This window comes from Nycticebus coucang, chromosome 10, assembly GCF_027406575.1.
Source record: "Nycticebus coucang isolate mNycCou1 chromosome 10, mNycCou1.pri, whole genome shotgun sequence".
NCBI lineage: Eukaryota > Metazoa > Chordata > Mammalia > Primates > Lorisidae > Nycticebus > Nycticebus coucang.
Genome location: NC_069789.1, coordinates 91605574 through 91627132, shown reverse-complemented (window position 1 = coordinate 91627132; position 21559 = coordinate 91605574). Strand labels below are relative to the sequence as shown.

Genomic DNA, 21559 nt, shown 5'->3' with positions numbered 1-21559 from the left:
CTAATAATTAATGTTTCATTTCCTAAATCTAAGTTTTGTTATAATTTTTGGCTGATTTTACAGTGACAATACTATCTCATTTGCTCCAGTCTAACAATCTAGATAACCTATTTTTGATAGAATTAAAAGGATGTGAAGAAAACAAATCTAAGTGATGGTTTCAGGTCTGTCCAATGTGTAGAGCAAAATGCTTTAGCATATGGCTTATATAATAACTATCTATGTAGCTCTGAGGCCTTTCAAAATTTCCTTTTCTGAAAGTATGCTGAGTTTTTGATAACTTCTTGATGTTAGCCACATCATACCTACCACAATGTTTATAAATTTGGCACACAGTATAGGCAAATTTTTCAGTCACCAAATAATTATTTTATACCTTGCACATACATAATAATACTGTGCCAAGCCCTGCAGGAAATATATAAAATTATAATACATAATCTCTGTTTTTAAGTATTTTAGTTTAAATGATATATAATACAAACACTTGAGATGCAATTAAATAGCACAGTTTATAATAAATGATATACAACAGGAATGGGTATAAGTATTGAATAAGTGCTAGAGGCAGTAAACGGTATAGAGGGATTTACTGTGTTCCACAGGGGTTAAAAAATCCTATTCAGGGAAGGGAAGAGGCAGAAGTTTAATTGATTTGAATTTTGAAAGATATGTGGGATTTAAATGATGAAATGTGTTTGAGGGGTAAGCAAATTAAAAATTGAATGAATGCTAAAATGAAGTCATAGGGTTGGAATATAAATAAATTAGGTAATTTGTATTTCCATAAGACTTTCATATGACTCACCTGATACACATATCCATTTGTTACACATCATATATTAATGACTTATATGTAGTATTATTATTAAATTGTTGAATTGTTAATGGACACCTTTGGAATTTGCTTTATTATTTTACTAACTTTAAAATACTTAAAGAGGTAGTTTGAGTTTCCCCAAAAATGTCAGTAATATTTAAAACCAGTTTTTATGTCCACTAGAAGTAAAAAGTCTCTAAATTAAAAGTCAGCTAAACACTGAATAGTTACAAAAAATGAAATTACGTGATATACCAAGACACCACAGATTAAAAGCAAAGTAACAAAAAGAAATCAATTTTATATGAATCTAGCATTTGTGAACGTGGCTAAAATGAACAAAGTTAAGATCACAAAATCAACAAGTTCCTCTGTTAAATGAAAATAAAATAATTGAGGTCAGGGTTTAAGAAACCTGCCAATTTGAGAGGAACAAAGCTAAGTAAAATGCCAAAATAAACCACATCCCACACACTGAAAATGAATGCAAAGATATTCAGTATGCCAATAGAAAAAAAGAATTTAACACTCAGAAATATTTCAGACATGAATACAGTATTATACAACCAAATGAGAAGATACTTGAACTATGTTTAAGAAATTTATATTTATGAAATATGACCTAGTAAGTCAAATTAGGGAGAAATTAAACAAAAACCTGATCAAATTCTTGAATAGCAAAGGGATAAACAGAATATAGGAATTGCAAACAGGCAGATCATTAGAGATTAAACTAAAAATTCTTGGGTTTAAAGATTTAGCCAGCTCTCTTCTGAATTTTCTTATGGAAAAAAGGAAAAGAAGATTCAGCTAGAAATTTTATAAACCCAGAATACAAGTAGATTAATAACATAAGTCAGATATTTAAAAAAAAAAGAGTAAATTTATACCTCTGAAGTTCATTTTTAATTATCCTATGGCTCTGCAATTGATTCAGTAAACTGCAGATTCTAAAGTGCCCTTTATGGCTTGACCAAAAGGTTCAGTAATCTTTCTTCACTAAAATGAGGCCTAAAAGTTTCATTAAAGCCTCATCTCAGGCACCTCAACTTCTTTGGAAGTATCTATTTCTCAGCATTGTGCATTCACAATTAATTCTTTGAGGGAAATACTAAAAAAAAAAAAAAAAAAAAAAAGAGTATCTCTTTGATTATACATCCCAAATAAAACTAGAAGCATCCTTCTTAAGCTCCTACTCTAACCTTGTTGTTTCAAAGACAGCAACAAGAAACGAAAGAATTTCATGTAACATTTAAACGGCCAGAAAATAGAAAACAGAGATGATATACACCAAAGCACTCGGAAAACTAGAGTATTATATACGTTTAGGTTACTAAATTACATAAAATCCTTAGACCACAGTTATAAAACATACTATTCTCAGATGCTGCAAATAATGATGGTAAAGACAATTATGAACAAAACGGAGTACATACTGGAACAGTGATAAAAATCAAAGCACATTTCTTGTCAGTATACACAATTTATCAACCTTCTGATTTTTGAAAGCAAACTGGCTTAGAAACATTGTGAATGAAAGTAAATAATACAAAAACTCAATATCTCCTCACTTATTATTATTAAAATAAACCATTTTTCTTTTTTCTAGACTTTTTTTTTTTTTTTAAAGGTGGGTTTTTGTTATGTTGCTTAGGCTGGAGTGCAGTGGTTATTCACAGGTGTAATCCTACTTCTGACTTGCTCTGTTTCCAACCTGGGACAGTTCACTCCTCCGTGGGCAACCTAGTGATCCGCACTGCTCCTAGGAGGCAACCATCTTGATGGAGAACTTAGTGTGGACACCTAATTGGCATAGCATATACAGCTTAGAACTCTTCAACAGAGTCCTCCTCCTGCTTTAGCCTCCTTAGTAGGTGGGACTACAGGCATACTAGCTACCACCTCGGGCTTTACTTTTTCTGACTTTAAGAAATAAAGTCAGATGAAAATATAATATGGTGAACTAGCATAAAGTAAAACTGACTGTGCAGGAGAAAATTGATGATAATCATATAGAAACTGAGAAAAATAAAATGAGAAATCTTAATTTGCCTATATCTGATAAAATATATCACAGAAACACACAAGTCAATGAAAACTACGATTTTCACAATGTAAGTAAAGGAGATGCTTGTTTCCTATTTCATATGACAAACCAACCACCTTAAGCTACACAGTCCAGGAATATATTCACCTACTAAGCATAAGATTTACCACAATTAATGAAGAACAAATTAAAAAGTCATTTAGAAATATGTAGTAGAATACAATTTTATAAATTATACTTCCTCTATGGGTAAAAGTACTAAAGCAAACAGCTTAATTTTCATGGTAGCAAAGGAAATTAATCAGGGATTATAATCACAATGATTTGGGGTTCTAAAAATACCAAAATGAGAGATGCTAGTTTCCTATTTCATATGACAACACTAAATTTTTTTGTTTTAAAAAAGGGAGAAACAAATACATTTTACTGATATCTAATCATTTGAAAATACAGAGGGTGGCAAATGCCATTTCACTGTAAAGTAAAAGACAAGGCCCAGAGGATTACGGCCATTTAGTTTAACCTTTGTGGCTGAAAAACTACTAAAGTTGCTTTTATTGTAAGCAGTCTAAACTTTCATGGAGACCCAGAGGCTTAATAACATCACTCAAGCATTCAAACAAATCTACAATACTACAAATTTACATTTCTGAAGATACAATTGCACATAATCAACAAACAGAGGCTGACATTATCTAGATTTTCATGAGACATATCCAGAAATGCTACTGAGATTCATTTCATTCATGGAGTAATCACAGAAAATGAATTAGGTAAAAAATTCCTAAACTAAAAAAATATAGACAGCTTGCTGTAAGAACTGTATCTTTAAACTCACAGCATGTAATTTCCACTGTCAAATGTCTACCATGTCATCAGGCTAGAGGTATTACAAAATGATACTTAATGATAATATTTCATCTTTCAAATATTTGTTTTTCTATCAGCTACTGCTATTTCTAAATTATTATATATAAATATACAAAATTCAATTCTCTTACAAAGGTCTAAGTTATACATTTTAATCACAAAGCATCTCACAGAAAAATATTTGGCATTTTCACTTAAGGTGTTAATTTAAATGAATTAATTTTAGAAACATGGTATAACTTTTTAGAACTCTGTTCTGAAATTTTTATTGTATTAAAACAACAAAGTTGAATACTGAGGTGGTTAATAGTTTTATTCAGTTTTGGAAACTGGTAATTGATTCACGTTGAAAGGTAGCTATCAACCTTCAAAGCTGGAAACTTGATTCCAAGAATATCATATATATTTTACATCATCTTACTTCATGAATACTGAATATATAAGGAACAGCTGCTTGCCATTACTGAACTAAGAAAGTCTGGTTGGTTGAAATTAATGATCTACTCCATCTGGTTTGAAACACAAAGCAGCATTTCATAACTACTGTAAAGTTCAGTTAGGAAGAAATCTATTCAATTTTCAAAGTAAAGCATAAGTTTTTCAGAATTTAAGTATTTATATCAAATATAAAAATAAAACATAGGATCTATGAATAATCTGCATAATACAAATTAAGAAAACATGAATGAATATATGAATGGTATTATTAATGTGGGTAGAGTGATTAGATGTGATATTAATTTATACACTCATACAATTATTGATCACACACGAATTGTTTTGATGAGACAATATACATTGTTTGGATAACTATATTGCATACATACACAGTAGAAACAATGGTGAGTTATTAATTCTGATATAATTACTTCAATGCTTTTTATTTTTAACTTGTGATGATCTTAATTAGAAATCCTTTCCTGCTTACTTTAATTAAATGACTTCAATGATGTAATATTAAAAAAAATTAGAAGCCAGAATATGCAAAAATTTATCTTTGTGTTAAACTCATCCCTATAAAAAGTTAGCACCACAGAATCAACAAGGTTACAATATATGTAAGATTTATGTAAATATTAACTTTTACCTTGAAAATGCTAGCAGAATTTCCTTTTTTTTTTTTTTTTAAAGAGATAGAGTATCATTATGTTGACCAGGCTGGACTTGAACTTCTGAGCTCAAGTGATCCTCCGTCTTAGCCTCCTGGGTAGCTGGGACTACAGGCACATAACAATGCACCTGGCTCTGAAAACACTAGCAGAGTTAATGCTATTGCTATTCTATTGCAAATGCTATTGCTATTCTAAATCTTCCCAACTATCACCAAATAGTTTTGTAGTCTAAAACTAAAGGAAAACCACAGCTAAATTAAGCTGTTAAGATTAAATAGTTTAGCCAGCACAGTGGCTCACACCTGTAATCCCAACACTCTGGGAGGCTGAAGCAGATGGATTGCTTGAGCTCAGGAGTTCAAGACCAGCCTGAGTGTTGTGGTAGGTGCCTGTAGTCCCAGCTACTTGGGAGGCTGAGGAAAGAGGATCACTTCAGCCCAGGAGTTTGAGGTTGCTGTGAGCTACGACCTCACAGCATTCTACTGAGGGCAACAAAATGAGACTCTGTCTCACAAAAAAAAAAAAAAAAAAAAAAAAGATTAACTAGATGGGAAAACAAAATATAAATTGATAAATGATACTTTTAATAAATGCAGAGCAAAAAAATAAATACAACATTACATTTTTTAATAGAAGTCTGAAATCTTTTTTTTTTTTTTGAGACTGAGTCTCACTATGTCACCCTCGGTAGAGTGTGGTGACATCCCAGCTCACAGCAACCTCCAACTCTTGGGCTTAAGCTATTCTCTTGCCTCAGCCTCCCAAGTAGCTGGGACTATAGGCACCCAACACAACACCTGGCTATTTTTTTTATTGTTCGTCATTGTTGTTTGGCAAGCCCAGGCTGGGTTCAAACCCGCCGGCTCTGGTGTATGTGGCTGGTGCCTTAGCCACTGAGCTACAGGTGCTGAGCTGAGAAGTCTGAAATTTTTTTTTTTTTTTTTTTTTTGTGAGACAGAGTCTCACTATGTTGCCCTGGGTAGAGTGCCATGGCATCACAGCTCATAGCAACCTCTAACTCTTGGGCTTAAGTGATTCTGTTGCCTCAGCCTCCCAAGTAGCCTCCCAAGTACCTCCCTAGTACAGGCACCCATCATGATGCCCGGCTGTTTTTTTTTTTTTTGTTGTTGTTGTAGTTGTAGTTGTCATTGTTGTTTGGCAGGCCCGGGCTAGGTTAGAACCCGACAGCTCTGAAGTATGTGGCTGGTGCCCTAGCCACTGAGCACAGGCGCTGAGCCAGAAGTCTGAAATCTTTAAGTTGTTAGTTTAAGTTACATTCTGAAAAATAATAAACTTCTAAGAGCAATTAATTCTCCTAGCTACAGCCTTTTTAATGGAGATTACATCAAAGACTAATAAGGAAAAAATTAATAGGTTTGCTTGTTGTACATAGATATTACATCTGAAATCATTAGAAGTCCATTTATTAACTAAAAGAAGCATTTAGAAAACTTGGGAAAGTGCAAGATTGGCGGATCCAAATCCCTATTTATAGCAAACAATTGTTTATTTTTGCTTTGGTTATCACCTTACCTGAGTTGTAGAAAAGGTCAGGTCTTTCGAGAATATCACCTTCATGAATGTACGGCTCAATTCGATCATCCCCATACAAGTACTGCTCACTCTCATCCATCTGACGACTCTCTACCATCTCTAACCACTGAGAGTTGTGCCAGCGAAACTTTTCACTCTGAATTTTCTTAGCCCATTCTTCATCATATTCCTATTGAAAAGAATAGCCAACTGTTATTATATAAGCTTACTCCCTTGGCATTCAGATAGCAATACCTTTATTTCATGAAAATAGAATTTTGGGGACCTTCCTTTGAGTTACAGGGAACTTAAAAATACCCATACAGAATTATTTCATATAATAGCCAAGAAAAAGCAATTAAATACATAAAGAAGTCTTTGGATTATCAATGACTAATGGCAGTGACAAACACTGAAAAAGTTTAAATTCCACAGATTCTTATTTAAATCTGACCTAATATTTTCAGAATTTAGGCAAGCAAGCATACTTCAGTTCCCCCAAAATTCTTGTGGCTCTAATTACAGATGATCCTTGAACAACATGAGTTTGAACTGTGATGGTGCACTTACACTCCCTTTTTCTGCTTCCACTACCCCTGAGGCAGCAACATCCAGTCTCCTCCTCCTATGCCTCAGCTGACAATGAGGATGAAGACTTTTATGATGAGCCACTTCCACTTAGTGAATAGTAAATATTTTTTCTCTTCTTCATGATTATCTTAATAACATTTTTCTTTTTTTAGCTTCATGTACGAATACAATATATAATACATACAACATACAAAATATGCGCTAAGGGGCTGTTTATGTGATTGGTAAGGCTTCCAGTTGACAGAAGACTATTACTTAAGTTCTGGAATTATGGGGAGTCAAAAGTTATAATCCACAGCCAGCCATGATGGCTCACACCTAGAGTCTCAGCATTTTAGGAGGTTGAGGCAGGAGGATTGCTTGAGGCTTGGAGTTTGAAACCAGCCTGGGCTGGGCAACATATCAGAGAACCCATCTCTACAAAAAAAAAAAAAAATTATATATATATATATATATATAAAATTTATCAGGCATAGTGGTATGTGACTTCAGTCCCAGTGACCTGAGAGGCTGAGGTGGAAGGATCACGTGAACCCAGGAGATCAAGGTTATCATGAGCTGTGATCAGGTCACTGCAAAAAACCTGCACTGCATCCTGGGTGACAGAGCAAGACCCTGTTTCTAAACAAACAAACAAATAATACACAGATTTTTGACAGTGTGTGTGTGTGTGTGTGTGGGTAGGAGTTATTAGCACCCCAAACCCTTGCAGTGTTCCAGGGTCAACTGCATCTGTGGCACTTATGACAGATGGTAAGCATTAACATGATGTCTTTTGCTATATCCTCTAGTTTAATTTAGATAAAACTACAAAGCACTGTTTTTTAAAAGTATTTCTTTTAACTGATGAAATGGCTTATTACAGAAAACAAATAGCAGAATTGAATTGAACTTTGTTCCAACAACAAATAATGTAATTATTTAAGTGTAATTATTTTTGAAAACATCCATCGCTTGGTTTGACCAGGAATTGCTGAGGACTAGAGGACTAAGAAAAGTGGTGGCTTATTCACTCACGGGTGTATCCATAACACTCGTCACACAGGAAGTTTTCTTGGTGAGTGGTTTTTAAGTACAAATAGGCAAACTACTATAAGATACAGCAGAACCAATCAATCTACCTACTTGTCCTACAGGTTATGGCTATTTCTGACTAATGTACTCGCTTAACAATGTACAGTAGAAATGATAGCACAGATGGAAAAAAAAGGTTGAAGATACTTCTTGTCATCCTAAATTCCCCTGTCATATATTTGAAAACCTCTGTTTATAGCTGTCTAAAAAGGAGTTAGAGGGGTGCAGGGTAATAGCACTGTCAAGATGATCACAAAAACTAAGAGGTGGACCAAATACGCATTTCAGTCAAATGCTAAGCAATTTTCAACCTAACCTGGGACTCAAGGCAAAAACTGTGATCACAGAATAAATTTCGTAGATGTAAAAATGAATCTGAAATTTTGTAATAAATGTAATTATTATCATTCTCTTGTTAGAATTTTACTTGTTTAATTTTGTTTCATGTTATCAATAAATCTCATAACAGTGTTAGCTGTTAGCTGTCTGATTATATCAGCTGTCAGATTATGTACTCTACTCTGTATTTTTTTGAAAATATATAGATGCTCCTTTTCAACTGATTGGTGAAGGTAGAAGATATTTTTTGACTATGGTACTGCTAATGGCAATTTTGTCACCAAATTATTCACCTTGCCTTCTTTTCTAATATCAATTAATATTTCCATTACTTGTCAATCTATTTCATCATACAACTATTTAAAATTAAATTGTATAAAATTAAGCACAAACAATAATTACTGGATTGTACTTTAAAAATAATAAACATTTATTATTCAATTGACAGAATTTCTGTATTTAAAACACTGAAGGAAATCTGTGGGCAGTTACGTCTATGATACTAACTTACATTTGAAATTGACTATTCAGATATAAATTATAAATCCAAATGCTATGCCTTGGTGGTTTTATTGATGTGGTCACAGTGATTGGGTATGATAGTAATTTATACAACCACCCAGTCACTGGTCACATATAAATTGTTATAATATGAGATAATATGTGTAATGCATTTAGAAAACTTACGTTGAGAACATTTAATAAATGTTAGTCATTTCTGTTAATTCAAATAATAGCAATTTTATAAATGAGGCAGTAACGCCCAGAATATTGAAGTCACTTGATTCAGGATATACAGCTGGTTGTGGCTATTACAGCACTGCAAACCTTTGGCCAGCAATATAGAAAAGACCGTTAAATAGAGGATAAATGAATATTTGTTAAGTCACTGTAGAATAGATTATTCATTGAATAAGAACACAATAAATGACTTCCAAGGTCAAGTTTCAATTCTAAGATTTTGTAAATGGGTTGAAATGTTGACCAAGCAATGACATGGGAAGAAGTACCTTCTGGTCTGATAAGCATATTATATAACATATTGTATTCTCAATCATGCTCTCTAACCAGACTTAGGAGGGTACTGGGGAAGGAAGGAGCTGAAAAATAATATGCACAGAGATATTGGAACAAGAAGTTCTGTTGGCTGCAGACTTTGGTCCTTCACTTTGGGTCTCCAAAATTAAATAAAATATGAAGTGATGCCTAATCAGGTAATATAGGCACTGTGATAAGCTTTGAAGTAATTTAGCATAAATGCTAAGTATAACTTTGAATGAACCTCTTTAAAATTCATATGACTTCACAAAAGTATACTTTTTGGTGCCATATGTGATTCTGTGTAGGTATTCAATGTTAGCTGTAAAAATATATTATTGTCGTATTAGACATGGCCAGATATTAATAGTTTACAAATAATAATCATATATCACATTCCCTTATAGAAAGGATGAATTTATTATTAAACTCACTAAAGTAAACCCAATTCACTGGTTTTTTTTAAAAAGATAAATTGGTCGCAGGTCATCAGAACTTCCAGAATATGCCCTATAATACTAAAAAATCCTATTAAATCTGCATTAAATAATAGAACCAATTTAAAAGTTATTGTTTCTTTTAGGACTAGTAGCTTGTTTCACTTTGCAAGAGGCAAAAAAAATAACTTCATTCTGGTAGAAAATTTAAAATGTAATTGAATTATCTGAAGAAGTATTCAAGAAAGATGACAGAAAAATGCATGATCTGATTGTTTTATTATAATTTAAGTTTCAATCACATCAATCCCCAGTATATAAGAATAACAGTTAATATTCAGTCAAATACCTAACACATAAATATGGGTTTGTTCCTCTATTAAGAGTAAAACTTGGCTCGGCACCTGTAGCTCAAGTGGCTAGGGCGCCAGCCACATACACCAGAGCTGGCGGGTTCAAATCCAGCCTGGGCCTGCCAAACAACAATGACAACTACAACCAAAAAAAAAAATAATAATAATAATAAAATAAAAAATAATAGCCAGGCATTGTAGTGGGTGCCTGTAGTCCCAGCTACTTGGGAGGCTGAGGCAAGAGAATTGCTTAAGCCCAGGAGTTGGAGGTTGCTGTGAGCTGTGACGCCACAGCACTCTACCCAGGGCAACAGCTTGACACTCTGTCTCAAAAAAAAAAAAAGGAGTAAAACTTGCCTCTTACTAATATGTCTGAAATGTTACAGAGGTAAATAACATAACTGTTAAAAAATGTCCTAAACTACATATCCATAAAATGTATTTAGCCTAGTAAGTCATTCTATGTACAAAAACTCCTGCTTACTCTGAGTTATAAGATGATCCTAATTTAACAATAACAAAAATAAATATAATTTAAAAATGAATAACAAAGAGTATGTTTCTTCAGGACAATCGCTCTCTATCTTTAGCCTTCTAATTACCCTACAAGCTGACAGCAATCTTCTTATTAATAAACATATGCATACAAGCCTGAGTTAAAGAACAGGTTATTTAGCCAGGTGCAGTGGCTCATGCCTGTAATGCTAGCACTTGGGAGGCCAAGGCGGGTGGATTGCCTGAGCTCACAGGTTCGAGACCAGCCTGAACCAGATAGAGACCCTGTCTCTAAAAATAGCCGGGCCTTGTGGCAGGTTCCTGTAGTCCCAGCTACTTGGGAGGCTGAGGCAAGATAATCACTTGAGCCCAGGAGTTTGAGGTTGCTGTGAGCTATGATGCTACAGCACTGTACCAAGGAGGACAAAGAGACTCTGTATCCAAAAAGAAAAAAAAAAGGAAGAAGAAATTATTTATTAACAAACGTCCAAACATAACAAGCCAAAAAAATTCAGGACCATCCACAGCTAACTTTACACACTTGGTGAAACTGATTTTTAAGGCAGTGAGATAGTATAGAACCAGCACCAAATGTAGGACTATCCTTATGCATTCCTTTAAAATGTTCACCTTCTCTCTTTTTATGAGTTTGTGACTGAATTATTCTAGGGAACCAGTGCATCTCTTGGCAGTATAAGCCTAAAAAGTAGAATAGCAAATAGTACAGATTGTACTATCATTTTCCTCTTCAAAATTTTTAATTCTAATTTTAAGTATTTTTGTACTAAAAACAATAGATTTAATTTATTAAGTCTATTTAAAAAACTGTTGTAAAACAATAGATTTAAAAACACTATGGTTGTTTCCTTAGCTCTTTGAAAAAGAAAAGCAAAACAGCTTTTCCTGCAGGAAATATAAAGCAGAATATATTATTCTATACAAGTATATTATTTAAGATATTGAAAATTATGTCTCGCAAAAGATCCAATAAGGATTATAGAATCCTACTGCAATGAATCCACTACAATGACAAGCAGAGTTTTCCTAATCGGTGGCCTGGAGATTTAGTGGTATGTATGGCTGGCTTTTTGTTATAGATCATAGACCAAAAATGGCAACAACAAAAAACACAACCCTTTACCAAACAGTATCAAGGCTTTAAAAGTTCTTCTCTTAAAGTCCCAGAATTTCATCATGACTTTCTAAAAATAATATTTAGAAATTCAAGATTGCAAAAGTAATTTTTCATTGCTGAAATTTGAAAATTATAGAAAAAATACCCATAAAACCTTTAACTGGACAGAACCACAATAACTACAATAACTACAGGTATATATCCCACCAGTTTTCACTGACCTTCTTAATCCCAGTATTAATGGCTAACTTTGGAAAAATATTTTAAAATATGCATTTTTTAAGTTTAAAGACTAAGTATGAAACATTATTAATATATTACATGTATGCTATAAAAATTTGCTTCAGCTTGTGATAATGAAGTCTTAAGTTTCCAAATGTTTACCAAATAAAGTATCTTAAATGAAATATGCCATGAGGAACACAATATTCATTTAAATAATTTTCCTTTTTCTTAGTATTAAACATTAGACTGAAATGAGATAACAGCATTTTGCTATATGATTCTGTTTGTGTTTCTTAAAAGGTTTATCACATTTCTTGAAAATCAGATATTTTAGCTTATGGCTGATATTCTATTCAGCAAATGTAGTAAATTAAAAGTAAAATAGTGGTCCCTACTGTTTTGGATTTCAGGAAAAGTACAAAAGCACATCTTGGAGACTGAAACTAAAAGTAAATCAATTGCTGTCTACTATCACTGTTTTATTTCATAAAAATAGGTTATTTGAACACTAAAAAATGTGAGAAAGAGAATCTCAAAATAAAGATGTACAGTACTTTCCCCAAATAATACATATTAACAACCTTATGTCTTTTCCTACCAAAACAAATAAACAAAAATCCCACATATGATTGGAAACAGGTAAATGAGAGAAGAGATTGGGGTAGGGGTATTACAAGGAAATGATTTTATTTCTTTTATTTCTTTTTCTGTTTTTATTTTGCCTTTCAGTGAAAATCAGTAAAAGCTTTATTATATTGCAATGGACCATCATTCTGAAATCCCTAGCCTCAGCCATCCTCCATATATGCTCTGGGAATCCTCAATGAATACAGTTTATAATAGCCATGGCAAAGTCAGCTTCTTTGTACCTGAGCTGAATTTATGGATATTAGTAATACGATATAGTATAATATGCAGAACAATGAATCAGGAGCCAGAATACCTGGGTTCTGTTTCTAGCTCTGATGTTAACTAAAGTATGCAAACTTCTAAAGCTATGTTAATCTCTTGGTTTCAAATCCTTCATTTGTAAAATGAAACATATGTAAGACTTACTCAAGCTCTAACATCCTATAAATAAAAAAAATAGTACAAATACTATTGCTTTATAAAGCTGTTGAAATAACTATACAACATAACTGAAAAATGCTGGTAGTATAAGAGTTTCTTTTAAAAAATTAAAAAGTAATTCTAAATGAATATTCAGTCTTTTAAATTTTTTAATAAATTCAACACATATGTATCCATTAAAATCATTTCCCTCTAATACCCCTACCCAAATCTCTTCTCTCATATACCTCCTCCCAATCATATTAGAAAAAATAATGAGAATGCAAGGATATTATAGCTCAATCACAGCAAAAAAAGGCATCAAAATTTATCAAGTCTTTGTAAAAAATACTTTAGAAATATATTTGTTTTTCCTTCATTTTTGAAATACTTCCTATCGCAAGGAGTATACCCTGGTGTCCTGGCTTTCAGAACTGACTTTATCCTTTATTTAAAGGAAAACATGCTTTGTCTTTTATTTTCTTTCCTTCTCGGCTCCTGACATTATGATCTTAAACACTCAGTTTCCATAAATTCGAAAGTGTGGTGAAAGACTTACGGCTTGATTCTACATGGAATGTGCCATCCTTTTTGAAGTCCTTCATCATTTGGTTTACTACTTAACCACTGAAACATTATGAAGCCTTAACTAGCCTATTATCAGAGCCTGTTCACTATCAGGAAAACTCTTTTGTCATTGGCTTCCGTCACACCTTGTATCTGATTAACACATAGAGGCTACATAGATCTGCCTTGTGTGTTCTAACAATGCTGATGGAAAACAGATTTTCCTTTCTCCTTTAATGTGGCAGTCCCCTAATTGAGACTATAATATGGTTTATTTAATATAATTTTTCATACTAAATTACAGCAGATCTAGAGTAATTTCATTGCTCATTAAAGTTAAGGTGTAGGTAGCTGCTAAAAAGATGCTTTTTATATCTTAGAAAATATTTCTCCCAATGATATACATATATGTATACACATACACACACACATAATAAAATTGTTGACCTTTACAAACATACTGCCTCTCAAGAGAATTGTCCCAAGTGTTGACCTTTAGTCTTGACTACAGAGTAAAAGATATAATTAAAATTTATTTAAGCAAGAAATCATAATTTTTTCTTTTATTTTACAGTTAAGTCCAACTGTTGCCAATTAAAAAAACTGAAGGAACAGGTATAAGAAACAGGAATACAGGCTTTTATGCGTATATAATTTCTTTTTTCTTTTTTTTTTTTAAAGAAAGTTTATTTATTTATTTTTTTGTAGAGACAGAGTCTCACTTTATGGCCCTCGGTAGAGTGCCGTGGCATCACACAGCTCACAGCAACCTCCAACTCCTGGGCTTAGGCGATTCTCTTGCCTCAGCCTCCTGAGTAGCTGGGACTACAGGCGCCCACCACAACGCCCAGCTATTTTTTGGTTGCATTTTAGCTGGGGCCGGGTTTGAACCCGCCACCCTCGGTATATGGGGCCGGCGCCTTACCGACTGAGCCACAGGTGCCGCCCCCGCGTATATAATTTCATGTGTATATGTATTTAAGTTCTAACATGCTGGAAAATATCCTAAATTTCTACCTTTTGAAAATGCAATACAAAAATGAACTACAAAACAAGGCTAACCAAACTTATCTCATTAAATCCAATTAGAATGTAGAGAATTAAGAAATAAATATCCTGGAGAGCTTTTAAGGGTACAAGTCAAATCTGTCAAGTGTAGAACATAAATATCTTAAGACAATAATCAAGTAAATGAGGTGAAAGCTATGTTGATTGGTTTGATGTAACCACGTCAGATTGTATAAAAAAACTCAACACACTGTACCCCACATATGCATAAATGTATTCATGATCTATGTGTATTTGACTTAATAAAAACAATAAAAAAAGAAGTAAGTATCAAACTTATGCTAAGAAATGAAAATTTACCAAGACTGCAAAGCAAGCAAGCAGCAGCTCTACCTGCTCTGGAAAGAGATGAGTTTAGAAGTTTCTGTCAAGAACTCATTTGAAAATCACTCTCCATGCCTATACCCAACCTGCATGCCAATTAAAAACTACTATCTATCCCTCATGCCCAATCCTTACCCACATTCTACTTTGGAAAGCCTGAATTCTAATGCTAACCCTAAAAAACCTTCTCTGTAACTTCTTTTCAATATGTTGTGAGATGCTTTTGAAAACTGCTCTCCCTGGATTGCTCTTTGTTTTTTTGAGAAAGGATCTCAAAAAACGTGCCTGGGGTACAGTGCAGTGGTATAATCACAGCTCACTGTGACCTCAAACTCCTGGGCTCAAGTAGTTTTCCTGCCTTAGCCTTACAAGTAGCTGGGACTATTGACTTTACTACCAGGTACGTTTTAAAATTATTTTTATTTTTTGTAGAGATAGGGTTTCACTATTATTACCCAGGCTGGTCTTAAACTCTTAACCTCAAGATTTCCTCCTGCCTTGGCCTCCCAAAGTGCTAGGATTATAGGCGTGAGCCACTGTACCTGGCCTGGTAAGACTATTAATAAGCCTGTCTGAGACAAGCTTTCTTGGTAATCTTTGCAGAGACCACAATTAATGATGAAGAGGCTATATTTAAATCTTGATTGGTTTGCTTTATTTCATAATAATAAACCAGCCTTATTAAGTATAATTTTGTCTGCAGTAGAATGAAGACAGCACCTTGTTCTCCAAGTTTAAAATACAAGAGCTTGGTATTAATTCCAGATTGTTTGAGTATACAGTCTGTCCCATTATCATAATTAAAGTGATTAAAGAAGAAGTACCATTCAAAAGCTCAGTGACACAAACCTGTGTTAGTGCCTAATCACTAACTGGGATGTCACTGGCTAGAAAGATACCAGACATCAGTCTTTTACCAGAGGACCTCATTATATCCCCTTTCCTGTAAACACCCTGTAGATACAGTGTGCCGTTAATAAAAAGCATCTTACTGTTAGGGCCGCGGAGCAGATTGCTCCTGCAAGGCCAGTTCACACGTTTAATAACAGTATCTTAGTGTTCTCCAGGGTCTATATTATAAACTTTCATATTCAAGAGACTTTGTGTTGTTCAGTTTTGTATTCCCAGTGCCTATCTTGGTGTTTGGCACATAGTATGTACTTAATACAAATGTATTAAGTATTTGATAACTCAGAAATATCAGGAGAGAGTTCTGTTTAACAATCTGGGAGTAATTTTTGAGGTTCTCAAATATTTTACACCAAGTTGATGTACTGAAGGATAAAAATCTAAATGAGTTTTTTTTTTTTTGGTTATACTTATTGTTTGGCAGGTCCCAGGCCGGTTCGAACCCACCAGACCTGATGTATGTGGCTGGCGCCTTAGCCGCTAAGCTATAGGCACTGAACCAAAAAAACCTAAATGAGTTTTAGAAGCTCTCTAGATTAGATGTATAGACTGTGTTCCCATCATGATTCCCAAGGCATAGAAAGAAAAGGCAGTGGTCAACTGACTTATAATTTCCTGAGAAGATCAAAATTCTAGGCTCTTGTTCCTTCTCTATTCCTCCCTGCACCTACACCATTCACTACCTCCCCAAACTACAAGGAAGCTAGTCACACAGGGAACAACTTACTGATAATGTCACAGAGACCCCATCATGTAAAACAAGTCACATGATCCTCCTTGGCAGAAAGAGTATACTACCACCACTCATCTGTTTCATCAGTTGAGGGGCCCGACTACATAAATAAATCATTACTAGTATAATATTTCCATAATTTGGGGCCAAGTCTTTTACGTCGGAAGGCATATTTCCTCAAGGCTTGAAAGGCATCTAATTTTTCTAAGTATTATTCCACATTATCTGTCTTAAGTGGTAGTTTGTTTTCTTTTCTTTTTTTTTTTTTTTTGTTGCAGTTTGGCCGGGGCTGGGTTTGAACCCGCCACCATCGGCATATGGGCCGTTGCCCTACTCCCTGAGCCACAGGCACCACCCAGTAGTTTGTTTTCTTTCTTTTTTTTTTTTTTGTAGAGACAGAGTCTCACTTTATGGCCCTCGGTAGAGTGCCGTGGCCTCACACAGCTCACAGCAACCTCCAACTCCTGGGCTTAAGCGATTCTCTTGCCTCAGCCTCCCGAGTAGCTGGGACTACAGGCGCCCGCCACAACGCCCGGCTATTTTTTTTTTTTTTTTTGGTTGCAGTTTGGCCGGGGCCGGGCTTGAACCCGCCACCCTCGGTATATGGGGCTGGCGCCCTATGGACTGAGCCACAGGCGCCTCCCGAGTAGTTTGTTTTCTTAAAGATAAATTGCTTTGAGTGATAAAAATGCCCAATTACTCTAGTTTTTGGATTTTTTTTATCATGATAGAATATAATTATGCTGAGAATATTAGGAAATCAGTATCTAGAGGTATAAAGAGCCTTAAGAGATCAACCAGTACTATCCTAGGCAGGTTTCTAATAAATTGTATTACTAATGCTAACTGACAGAGACTTAGCATTCTCCCTTGATAGTCTTGAGTGAGCACCATGTCAATTCAGCAATAAAGGCAAAAGCCAGAATTAGTACAGTTGAAATGAGGATGAGGGAAGTGAGGAAATGAATCAAGTAAAATATAAACAATTTTATAAAAATGGCAGTTCTATAAAGGAGGGGAGAGCTAGGGAAATATCTAGAAAAGAGATAAAGGGTAGAGATGACTTTAGCTTAAGATGAGAGATGTGAATCCACAGTTTAGAAATAATTTGAAATGAAAATATTTTTATAATAAATGTATTCATATTTTTAACAAAATATTTTCATACTAAGGCTGAGCTAGCCTTCTGAAACCATCATTAAATTACATTCTAAGGGGCATCCAACCTTTTTCTTTTTTGCCACATATTGGAAGAATAAGAGTTGTTTGGGGCCGTACAGTAAATACAGAAATACTAACAAAACTGATGAGCAAAAGAAAAGGTTCATGCATATTTTTTTTGTGATATACAATGGCACAGATAAGCATAACAATCCTCAAATAATCTCCATGAGGCCTGTGGGCTACAGGTTGGACACCTTTCCTCAAAAGAAGGTAGATAATGAAAGGTATGTTAAAGGTAATGCATATTACAGATTGACAACTCTCTTCTCTCCACATTGCTTAAAGTAAAATACCCACACATGGAATTTTAAAAAGTTTCTTATTTATCCTATACACATGACATACAAAAATGACATGGTGATCTATTAGAAAATAGTACCTGAGCTATGAAATTATTCTCTAGGTATATTAAGTATTTTATATTCATAAGCTCTGAGAGCAGAGGACTACATGTATGAAATATCTTGGTAGAGCAAAGATTTAATATGAACAGTTTCTCTATTTTGACTTAGAGACCAAAGCTAAAAATGTCAATATGCCCAGTTAGTTCTAAACCAGTAATGAGAAATTTAGTCAAATCCAAAAAGCAGAGGACAGCAAATAAGATGAATTTCTAAAACAAATGTGGGAAAATGACAAACAAGTTCCTAAGGGTGACTATCTAGTTTCAAATTATATCATTTAGCAGAAGTGCCAACTTAGTGGATTTCCAATAAAGTTATTAGCTGACTTTTCAAACTGTTATTCTGATGTGTTTAAAAACCTTAAGTTAAACTTTTGAAACTACAGAATAGGCTAAATTCAATAAAAACTTTAAAAAGTGAGCCAAGGGTCATGCCTGTGGCTCCGGGGGTAGGATGCCAGGCCCATATATGGAGGGGGGTGGGTTTGAACACGGCCCCAGCCAAACTGCAACAAAAAATAATTGGGTATTGTGGCAGGCGCCAATAGTCCCAGCTACTTGGGAGGCTGAGGCAAGAAAATCGCCTAAGCTCAGGAGTTGGAGGTTGCTATGAGCTGTGATGCCCTGGCACTCTACTGAGGGCGACAAAGTAAGACTCTGTCTCATAAATAAATAAATAAAATAAAAAGTGAGCCAAATCCAGTTCAAAGGAAGAAGCAAGCTGGTTGTATGTAGCAATATATGGCACAGGTAACAAAAATACTCAAAATGATCCAGGTGGGGTCAACAAACTTCTAATCCAAGACTTTGATCATTCCTCTGATCATATCCCTCTAGTAATGCATCCTTCAAAATCCTCCAAAGTCATAAATAAACATTAAGATTTTTGTACTTCCCATCGTTCCAAAGCAAATTACAAAATAAGTTTATGTATACAACAAAAATTATCAAATAACTAAAAAAATAGCAGACATAAGATTTATTTAAAACATTTAATGGCTAGACTACAAAGTTAATTGCATGGGTTTTGACCAAAATTGGCTTCTATCTCCCTCCTTTTATACAGTAATTTCTCTGAAAAACAAGTGATTCTAAGAGGATATACAGATTAGATATAAACTCTGAATACACATAAAACTTTTTTATGTAAGGAGGTCATATACTTAAAAGTTGAAAGCCAAAAAACTTAATATTAAAAAAAATAAATTTAGTATCATTGTATTTCTTAAATCTCAACAGAATATAAAGTTGTGCATACACTAAATTCATGGTTCAAAGTTGGTTTTCAGTGTCTTTTTTCTACCAAAACGAAGTCTATTATACTTTGTGTAGAAAGGATACTTACCGCTATAATATCTAATGTATTATCACAGACCTTCCGGATTTCATTATTTTTATCATGCATCAGGTCTATGAGATACGCTGGAGCCTCTGAATAAAAATGGTTAAAGATACAAACTGTATTTGGTCTTGTGGCAATTCAATCATATTAGAAAATCCCACATTTCTCAAAATCCAAATGCTAAATTAAAATTTAGCTTTAAATTTTAAAATAAAATCGTTAATATAAGATGACCAGAAACATTTAATATTTCATTTTCTGAAAAACAGTAAAGACATAAAATTGAAAAATTTAGGTAAAAATGGATAAAACCCCCAATCAGTAAACAAATAACCATATTTTTGAAAACATGAAAATAACTGAAGAAGGAACTCTAGAATTATGTAGCTACAAAACCCTATCCTGCCCTCTTTAAAGCCCACAAAAATTAATTTCATACAAAAATTTCTTTTCAGCAGAAAAGAATCACAGTCAAATCTCATATTTCACTATTCTTGTTTAGCACAGCACCCCCAAACTTACTATTATTATAATAATAAGGAAAAAAGGGAGAAAACAAGACATTTTTGCATAAGAAAAAGCTACAACCTAATATTTCAAGAGATAAAATAATTAAAAAATAATATATATAAGCAAACAATATAAGCCAGGATTAGAAAACTCAGAAAAATAAAATAATTCAGAAAAGAATCAAATATAAAAGTAAAAATCATTTAAACACAAAAACTAAACACAAGAGTTAATAAATACGACATATAAACCCTAAGAGAAATAGAAGGCAAAAAGAAAGAAAACATAAAATTTAAAAATAATTTAAAAGAGGTGAAAAGGTTAGAAACTGACAGATATTAATGATAGGCAAAGAAAATTCAACATAACAGAAATCCCCTCCAGAAAAACCCTAAAATATTAGAATAATACAAAAGACTATAATTCATGAGAATTTTCTTGAAATAAAATGACTTAAAATTATATATGGAAAGAGTACATTTGTATATTTGGAACAATTAATGAAGAATGATATCGAAAGTCAAACTCTAGTAAAATAACTTCATGTTAAAGAAAAAGAATATTCCTTGGGTCTTCCTGACAAAAAGACAAAGTCACTTATAAGAAAAATAAATTATCATCTGAGTTTTACAGTAATTAGACTGACTACAGTCTTCTCATTGGCAGCAATACAGTCCAGAATACAGTGAAAAAGTACTTTCAAATTGCTGTTAACCTAGAATTCTATTTTCTGCTAAATTACTAATAAATAGGACAAACTAGTTATTTCTAGATAAAGACAGATTTTATTATTCATAGATAATATTCACTAGGTATAAAAGAATATACTTCATTATGAAAGAATTCAACTTGGGAATAGAAGAAGGGAATTCAAGAAAAGATAATAAATAAGGAAATATGTTCAACAGATTGTAAATTTTAAATAAGGACTGTTTCTTAAAAAGTAATAATCAGAATACAATTAATTCTGGGATGTCACAAAAGTGTTATAAAAGTGTAATGAAATTATTATACTAGATAGCAAATAACATGGAAGCCGATGAATGAGAGTAGAGATATCAGACTCAGAGAAAGGAAGATATATGGCTTTAGAATTTGGTGAGAATGCATGTTGAAATTTAAGTTTGCCTCCCAAAAAAAGGAAATGAAATGTGTAAATTAAAAAGGGAGAGGGAGAATAAAGCACATTCAAATCAATAAAGAAACCTCAATGAATCAAAAGAGGCAGTAAAAAAAGAAAATTGCAGCCTCTGATACTTTCAGTTGGTCTTATTTAAAACTATTTAAAAACAAAGACCATAAGTATCTACTAAGAAACCCCACCACATATGTACAAGTAAATACCATTCCTTGTAGCACT

General features: G+C 33.5%; 1 protein-coding gene across 5 annotated transcripts in view; it reads right to left on the bottom strand.

Annotated features, from left to right (window-relative positions):
- The window catches only part of KIFAP3 (kinesin associated protein 3), a 157231-nt gene that overhangs the window by 33096 nt on the left and 102576 nt on the right, over nucleotides 1-21559 (bottom strand). For all 5 annotated transcript variants that reach the window (XM_053606013.1, XM_053606014.1, XM_053606016.1 and 2 more), the window contains exons 17-18: nucleotides 19693-19778; nucleotides 6383-6572 (exon numbers count right to left, since the gene is read on the bottom strand). In XM_053606013.1, the coding sequence (XP_053461988.1) occupies nucleotides 6383-6572; nucleotides 19693-19778 (276 nt within the window). The remainder of the gene's footprint in view (nucleotides 1-6382; nucleotides 6573-19692; nucleotides 19779-21559) is intronic.